This window comes from Olea europaea, unplaced genomic scaffold, assembly GCF_002742605.1.
Source record: "Olea europaea var. sylvestris unplaced genomic scaffold, O_europaea_v1 scaffold601, whole genome shotgun sequence".
Lineage (NCBI taxonomy): Eukaryota > Viridiplantae > Streptophyta > Magnoliopsida > Lamiales > Oleaceae > Olea > Olea europaea.
In genome coordinates this window covers 30,469-39,658 of record NW_019264357.1, presented here as the reverse complement: position 1 = coordinate 39,658, position 9,190 = coordinate 30,469, and the positions used below count along the sequence as shown (strand labels likewise).

The window sequence follows — 9,190 nt, the reverse complement described above, 5'->3', positions numbered from 1 at the left end:
ACAAAATTTGAAAGAAGATTATATCTAGGAAGTTCACGTGACAATTTAATAAAACTTTGGATGGTTTCGATCATTGATGTCTTATTTTACAGAAATATAGAACGTTAAGGACAAATTTGCTCTACTCTAAAATGTGAGGACCAAATAGCTATTGAAATAATAGACGCGTGATCAACTTTGAAACTTTCTCTCCCTGTTTCCTCATTTCCTGGTTTATTCGGATACATTTGCATTTATATTGCTCGTTAAGGAATCTTTTTCTCTCTAATGTTTTTGTGTGTTTTAATCTTAACTCAAAATTAAGTTGAAAAATGGTGGTGAAGATGAGAAAATGGTCACCATGGATCGCAGCGCCACCGCCAGCGGCAACGGCGACGAGGAAGTTTCAAGTGAAGATAAAGCCATTGAAGCTAGAAGCAATAGAAGAAGGTGAATATGAGGAGAAGAAACAAAGGGTTGTTTCAATCAAGGTGAAATGGAAAGGCGAACCCAGGTTTGGATTAATGCCATTTTATAAACATAAAAAGGATTTTTCGAAAGAGAAAATTGTCAAGAAAGGAGAAGTCATTGAATGGGATGATGATGATCATCATCAGATGGTTCATACTTGTTCCTTTACAATGGTGTCCAATCAAGAGAAAAAGTTTGTTCCTTGGGATGCTTCCTTCAATATCCTATTTGTAAGTTTCGATAATCTACTTCTTTGCTTCTTACATGTTTTCCACTGTTTAAAACCAAGTAGAATGAATCCGACTTGCACATAGGACATGTTTCAACACAGATAAATGTATCCGTTTATCCTCTAAGAGCTTAATCTTTTTGACGGCTTAGTTCAAAAACAGTAGAGTAGATGCTGAAAATAAACCAAAAGCAGTGATGAAACAACATTCATGCTCCCAACCGGACCCTAAATATATCGAGAATCAAGATTATTGTATTGTTCTCTTATCATGTTACTCACAATTAATGAAATTGTACATAGTATAATTTTTTTGTCTAATTTATACATATATAAACTTTCAGGTGCTACTGAACTTTGATGAAATCATAGAATCTCGAGACTCAATGCCAATGAACAATAAATATGCACACAGTTTGAAGGAAAGAGAAAAGGGATTGAGCCAAGAAGAAGTGATTATCGATACATCAGAAAAGTCGGCCATTTTTGACAGAAAATCCACAGAAATTTTATTGGACTCAAATAAAAAGGTGGGGTGGTTTTCTTGGAAGAACAGGCAATTTAGTTTTAAAGGAGTCAAAACTAAAGAAGAGGCATTGATTAAGAAAACAGACAATAAAAATAGGACTGATGTTGATCCTCACGAATCCAATGATTCTTCTACCTTTGACTCGATCAACAATGATGCAGTACAGGTACATATTTTATATCATTGACTTTTATAGATGTTGATTTTGTGGAAGAAATTCTTATTATGGTGCATATTGTGTGGGACTATGTGGAGTTTAATTACGTTGTACAATGATTTCGGGTCGAGAAAGATTTAAAGGGTATTGGACATTATACACGTGTTATGTCCCTCTAATGTTCCTACATGGAGTTTTTAGGCGCCTGATTATGTGTAAGCAAAACTTTGTGTTATATCAGTCGTCATGAAGTGGTAAATGTCGAAAAAGAAGTTATAAACAACTATTATTTGTAATTAGTCCCGGATGTAATCTATTATATACATGTAGTAATACTTTGGGATTTGGTATGGTCCAACCATGTTTTATTAATATTTAAATGTTTATCTTGTCGATCGTATTGCAACTGATAATATATTTTTTAGTTCAGCTGATTATAAGAAAAGGTCTTGTCTGAATTTTTCAACAAAATGTCAGTTGACCAGAGGGTTAAATTATTCTTTGATTATAACTGAATTATATTGTGAATAGAGAAATTTTTACTATTACTAAAATATATTAGCTGTCTTGACATCATATGATATGTTACCGTAAGAAAACACGCCTGGGCAAATCTTTCATGCGCTAGAAAACTGTGGGTGACATGGAAAAGCTGAGCCCCGATGCTAGAAAATTTGGGTAATTCTGTTTGGACAAACAGTCCAATAGGGGGGCGCTGGACGAACAGGGTTCGTCCAGCATTGCCCAGAAAATTTTTCTAAATGCTTTTTATGTATCGGATTTCTGATTGTGTGGCATGTCTTATTTGGAATGGGACACATTTTCATGTAATCTCACAAACTTCTACTTTTGTTTACACTTTCAGACAATAAAAGCCACTGAATGTTCTTCAGAATCAGAACCACAATGTGAAGGAAAAACAAGAGATTCTTGGGAGGAAAAGGAAATAGTCAGTAGAGATGGCCAAACAAAGCTTAAAGCCAGTGTTTTCTTTGCTTCTTTCGACCAATGCAGCGATAAAGCTGCAGGCGAGAGTGCGTGCACAGCATTAGTTGCAGTGATCTCACACTGGCTTTGCTCGAACCCTAATGCCATGCCGAACATGTCAGAATTCGACAATCTCATAATGGAAGGATCATCAGAATGGCGAAAATTATGTGAGAACGAGGTCTATGTAAACGAATTCCCAGACCAGCATTTTGACCTTGAAACGATTCTAAAGGTTGACATTAGGCCTATGGCTATTTCATGCGAGAAATCTTTTGTGGGATTTTTCGGTGCTGAAATTTTCGAGTCACTGGAAGGAGTGATGTCTTTCGATGAAATATGGGACGAGATCAGCAGAAACAGTAATGAATATTGTGATCCGATAAGGGTATACATAATAAGTTGGAACGACCATTTCTTCGTGTTGAAGGTGGAGTCCAATGCTTATTACATAATAGACACTTTGGGGGAGAGGCTCTTCGAAGGGTGCAATCAAGCATATATACTTCGATTCGACTCTTCAGCTATGTTGCATCAAAAGACAGAAAATGAGGAGATAATTTGCAGTGGAAAAGAATGCTGCAGGGAATACATCAAAAGATTTCTTGCTGCGATACCACTCAAGGAACTTCGGGAGGAAGAAGAAAAGAAGGGAGTTTCGTATTTTTCGCTCCATAATCGGCTGCAGATAGAGTTCAACTTTAGCTACTCAACTCTGCCTTCTCGTTCGCGTTCATCATCATTAACATTATCAGCATTTTCTTCTCCGGCTACTTTCACATCCCCCAATTTTTCAAGCGAAGAATTTGATTGACAAATGTAAATTATGTAAATGTCTAGATTGAATATACAAAATTTTGAACAGTTTGTAGCCGTTAAAAGCTTTGTAGGACAAATCCAAGTATTTGGTTAAAGATATAACATAAATCAATAAACACAAGACCTAGTATTAGTAAACACGATTCAAATCTAAAAATTGATACAATGTACATTAAGATAGTGTTTGATGAAGCAAAGTTTTCTATGGAACTAGGAATTCCAATTCCAAGTTCCATTTTTTGCATGTTTGATACCATTATTTTTTAGGAAATAGGTTTTCTCCATTTTTCCAACCACGTAGACAATTTTCAACTTTTGTGGGAAAATGGGAATTGATTTTCCAGGCAATGTTGACGATTTTTTTTTTTTTTGTTCTTTTTTTATTTTTTATTTTTTTTGGTTTGTAATGGAAACAAATTCTATCCCTAATTGTAAAAAAATATTTCTCTTTAATTGAAAATTTTCATGTAAAACAAAGTCAAACAAATATCAAAATATAGATGATTTTTTTGAATTTTTTATTTTTAATTTTTTTTTTGCAATGAAAACAAATTTTATCCCCAATATCAGTAAATTCTATACCTTTAATTGACAAATTTTATGTAAAATAAAGTCAAATGAATACCAAAAATTACTTTTATTTTAATATTTTTCACGTGGAAATTATGCCAATCAAACACAATAATTTACAATTTTCAGAAAAATAATTTTTAGGCAATTCAATTTCCTAGAATTCATTTTCTTTCCACCCAAATTCTATTTTTGCAATCAAACGGATCCTAAGTGAAGCATAACGAAGCGTGTAATTCAATAGATGCCACCTGCGATGGAGCTACAAGTTTATTGTATAATCTAGTACATTGAAACGCCCTTCTCATTTGAACATATAAAAACCGAAGTACTTCAGGTGCTTAGCTTAAGATGGGATCTGTTAAACATAGCGTCATAGACCCATAGATATTACGATCTATTCGACAATCTAATTATGTTACAAGTGTGACATAACTTATAGTAAGTGGTGTAAATCTCAATTGGACTGCCAAAAACGAGGCTCGTGACTATGTGAGCCTTGAGACGACCCCGTCGTGGCCTTAATTTAAGAAAAACCTTGCCTCTTTTCTTCTATTACATTTTTTTTTTTTTCCAAGTTCCTCAATAATGGGGTTAAAAAAGATGGGTTATTTTCGGGGAAAACCAAAAGGCCTCATGGACCTCTCCTGTCTCTGTCCGTGCATCCGGGCCAATCAGCCCGTTTTACACCACGCAGGCCATTTTAATCAATTGAAAACAGGAAAAGATGAAGTGTGACAAGAAAGATTTCCCTGTAACTCAAAATTGATCTTGTTCAGTTACCATCACACCAAATGGAATTGTCACTAGCAAAAGCACCACAAGCCAAAATTCCTTCCTTTTGTCTTCTGCTAAACGGACAAAATCTACTCAATGATGGCAAATTTCCCTTCTATGGGCATGCTCTTTCACGAGGACCCACTAAGAATTGTGCACAAAGACATTATAATTGCCCACTTCTTGCTCAAAAAGTCAAGTCTTCTATCTAGTCAAAGGATTAGACTAAAGGTCGTAAAAGTGCCTAAGTTACAACTTAGGTGCGATCGTGATGTGCCGAGGGCATGGGGCCGGCCCATCGCTAAAGTTGGGTCGTGCCCCAAGCTCTAGAGCCTTGTATAAGTATGTACTTTAATAAACACTAGGGAAAATTACCTAAAAACCTATAATTAAAGTCTAATTATCATAAATGAGGAAGGATTAGTTTAAAATTCAAATATCTGGTAATAATAACATTTTAATAATTTTAATTAATAAAAATTTAATTATACATAATATCCATATTCACCCACTCCTAAAATTCATCCCCAACCCATTTTCGATTTCTCCATCTTCTCTCTACCTCTTTATCCACCACATCCATCCATCGTCGCCCCACCTACCACCAAAATCGAGTCATCGTCACCACCACCCCGACGTAAGCAACATCTCTGTGACGATGCTATGCAAATATCGTGCAGTGGTAGCGAACCTCTCCTTTTTCGGTGTCGCTGCGAGCAACGGACCCACCCACCCATAGAGAAGAATTGCCACGAGCAGCGATGATTCGATGCGTACAACGACGCAACAGCAAGGCACAATTTCTGTAGCGACTGCTCCCACGCGACACTATGCTCACCGTCCGGTACCTAGCGCATAGAGCTACGCGAAGCGATCAAGTCATCGTCGCTGCACAACAGTGCTGATATTGATGTTTTTGTCTCTACTGCATAAATTGTGCTACTGTTGTTGTTGCTGCTAGGATTTGCTCCCTCGATAATCAGAGTTTTTGCTTATGTGTATACAACCTGCTTCTGTTGGTTCTACTTGTCTGTAATTCCTACTGCTATTGGTGTTGTTTCCTCATTCTACTTGTTTATCCTGAAGTGCTATTTGTTTTAAGGTAAAGAAAAATTTGTCCCCTTCTAATGAATACTGTCTGTTCTAGTTTAGCTTTAGTTTCTGAATCAATTGCCATTTCTTACCGTAGGAATCCTAGGTGAGTGGCAAAGTAAATTAATTACAAGTATTTGTCTTTGCAGTGACAAAAATATCATTATGTAGTTCATAACTCTCTCAATATTATCTATTTTCTAGAGGTCTTATTCTTGTGATTTTGAGTCGAGCAAGAAATTTTTGTGTGCTATAGATAGTTTGTTTGTTTTGTTTTCCTTTTGGAATCACCAGTCTGTTTTGAATAGAAATCTCATATATTTTTGTCTTGGCATTTATGATCAGTTAATTTGATAATTTGTGATCGATAAATAACTCGTGTCATAAAATAGGGGGCCCTGGCCCAAGGCAAAAACCTCATGAAAAAAAAAAGCTCAAAACTAGCCCCAATACCCACCAAATCCATTTAAAAAACCAGTTGTTTCCCTTAGAGTTAGAGGAAGTGGAGAAGATAGTACAGAAATTGAGAGGCGCTAAATTGTCATATTTTTTGTCGCCAAAAAAATCAGTGTGTGATATTATTAGACTTCAATTGCCATACAAAAAATAGGCCAGAATTAATGGCTATTCTCGGCTATCTATAGCGGTGGCGAATGGCTGGTATTTCAAGAAATTTCTCCCAATTTATCAACATGTAATTGTAATTTTTTCTCCTAACTGTGCACTTTATACAGATGTTAAAGTGAAATAATTTTTATTTTTAATTTTCCCCTGATTTTATACTTATTTGTCAATTTGTTCTTTTTTTTTTAACAGATTTGTTAAAGAGTGTAAAGTTCACTAATAGATTATTATAAATAATATTTTGAGATAGATTCTTTTTATTTTAACTTAAAAATAACGATCATTTGATTTTAAGTAGTAAAATATTGATTGAAAACTGTCTCATTTATTTGTTTCAAAGTAGTAAAATCTCATTTATTTTACTACCTATTGGTTCATTTTGATCTAGTTATACAAATTGCAAGATAGGAAAGAGATTCTTTTTATTCTGCTGAATGAGGGTTTTTTTAATCTTTTTTTAATATTCTTATGTGTTGAAAATTTGTTGGTGAACAATTTTCTTCTTGTTTCCATTGCTTTAGAGAAACATATAATTTTTCCAAAAGAAGAAAAAAAAATGGATGTTTTTGTGAAAGGATTTGTGTTTATTGCAAAGTCCAATCCCATGGAAGTGACAAAGCAGCTGTTAAAAAGATTTGTTCCTCGCAAGAATTCTTATGTTTCTACTCATCTACTAGTAATTTCAATAGTTATACTCAATCTCACGCAATATGTAGATCAACAACACTTTATGTTCTTTTTCTTTTTCTTTTTTATATTTGGATTTGTCTGTAGAACTTGACTTACAGTATCATTTCTAATCATTTTAAATATCATTTCTCTAATTTAAGAATTGTTATTTTTGTCAAAAAAAATTATGTTTAAGGGCCTCATATTATTAATCGCCTAGGGCCTCATAAATATCTGGGCTGGCCCTAGTCCTAAACACTTTGTGATTTGTGTGGTGAGTTTGGAGGCGGTGGGAATTTGTGTGTGGTGCATTTTGGAGGCAGTGATGATGGTTTGGAAGTGTTAGTGGTGATGAGGATGGTGGTGCTATGGTGGAGGTGGGATGGAATAGATAAAACAAAAAGCAATGTGGAGGTTGTTTGGTGGTAGTAGGGTGAAATGGGTCAGATTAAAAGTATCTGTAACCAACTATTAAGTAATTGTAACTAATAAATAATAATATTTAACATAAAAAATGTGTAACACGTGACTAAATTTGAATTTGTGACCTACAATTTGTGTTTTCGTGACCTATATATAAGTTGTGATCAATTAAATTGATAAATTGTGGTTGAAAAATAATTTGTGACTGAAATAAGTTGTAGCATGTAAAAATTTGTGATTTGTGATTGGGAAATAAGTCATGACCAATTAATTTTGATAAATTGTGATCGATAAATAAATTGTGACCTATATATTTTGTGATTTCTGGTTATGACTTTTCTGTGATTGTGACTAATATGTAACTGCTACTCTAAATGATATAATATTGTGACATTAATTTTGACGTGTTGATTGTTGGTGATGTTTGGTAATATTTATAGTCATCGATTTGAGTTAAAGGTGGTAGTGGTGGTGCATTGGAGGTTATGGTGGTGATGACTGATGGTGGATTATGGTGTTGGTCTGTGGTGTATGCATATTTGTTTGTGGTGACACTGTTGTTGACCTATGTTTGACTTCACGTTTTGATCATAACAAACAAATTGCTTTTATCTCTGATAATTGTATTTGAGTGATTATAGCTAAAATTGAGGATGGAAAGATTGCTATCAAAAGACTTACAAAAAGATGCTCAATAAAAGTCAAGATAAAAGCCGAGTATGCACATCAAATCATTCAAAACAAGCACCAACAAGCCAAACATTTAAAATATCACACTTTTTGTATTCATAGGCAAAGGTAAAATACTTTAATACTAGGCAATGATTTGTGTCGACGAAAAGTGGTGGTAGTGTCAAGAGAGTGTTGACTTTCGAGTGTGCTTTTTCCGGCCAACCAGAATGCAGAGCTAGAGGTGCTGAAAGCTCGGACAGGGCGAGGCACGCTCGAACATTGCTGAGTTTTGATGATGGCATTGTGAATTGCTTGATCATTGGTGCCTCAGATCTGTGTTTAGAACTGTGATTTGAAGTCAGAAAATCTGTCACTGAATAATAATGGAATTCTAAAGGTGTTAGATTATGTGGGGGTAATTTTGTTGTTAGTGGTGGTGTAGACTGTGATGGTTCTGTTACTGGTGGTGCATGTGGTCGTGTTAAGGTGGTGGTCGTTTAATTTTTTATGTTGTTGGGGGTGGTGGTTGTTGGTGTTTGCAGTGTTGGTGATTTTCTCATCAGTGGTGATTCTATTGTTGGTGATGTGGTAAGGTGGTGCATATTTGATATGGTGATGGTGGCGGCGGTTGTGATTGTTCCGTGGTTGGCTACGATAGTTCTGTGACCGATTGTGACTTGAGATTGACCTGGTCACAGACAGTCACACTGAATACAATTTTGTTCACAGTTAGTCAAACCAAAGACAAAGTCGGTCACAGTTAATCACAGGTCTGCGGTGTTTGCAGATTTGTTTGTGGTGACCTTATGCAATCAAGTATGTGTCTGTTGTGACTGTTTGTGATCAATTTTATGTTGATTGTGATCAGTTGTGACTTAAGATTGACCTGATCACAAATAGTCACACTTAATACAAATTTGGTCACAGTTAGTCACACTAAAGACAAAGTTGGTCACATGCATCAGAGTGGTCATCGAAACAGTTTGTCGGAGGGGACGTCGGAGCGACCGCCAGAACAATCATCGGGTCGGAGCCGATGGCCGTCTCCGGTAGAGAGGTGAAGAGAAGGTGGTGTAATGGGGTGATAGGATGGGGTGGGTGAGGTGGCATGGGTAGAAATAATTAATGTATATTATATTATATTTTTATATTTAATAAAATTATTTACCACCTGATTTTTGAAATATTTTAA

At 35.3% G+C, this 9,190-nt stretch overlaps 1 protein-coding gene across 1 annotated transcript in view; it reads left to right on the top strand.

The window, feature by feature from the left end:
• The first annotated feature begins 249 nt into the window (after positions 1 to 249).
• The window catches only part of LOC111389586, a 15,298-nt gene continuing 6,357 nt past the window's right edge, over positions 250 to 9,190 (top strand). The window contains exon 1 of the mRNA XM_023014512.1: positions 250 to 680. Coding sequence (XP_022870280.1) covers positions 312 to 680 — 369 coding nt within the window. The 5' untranslated portion in view covers positions 250 to 311. The remainder of the gene's footprint in view (positions 681 to 9,190) is intronic.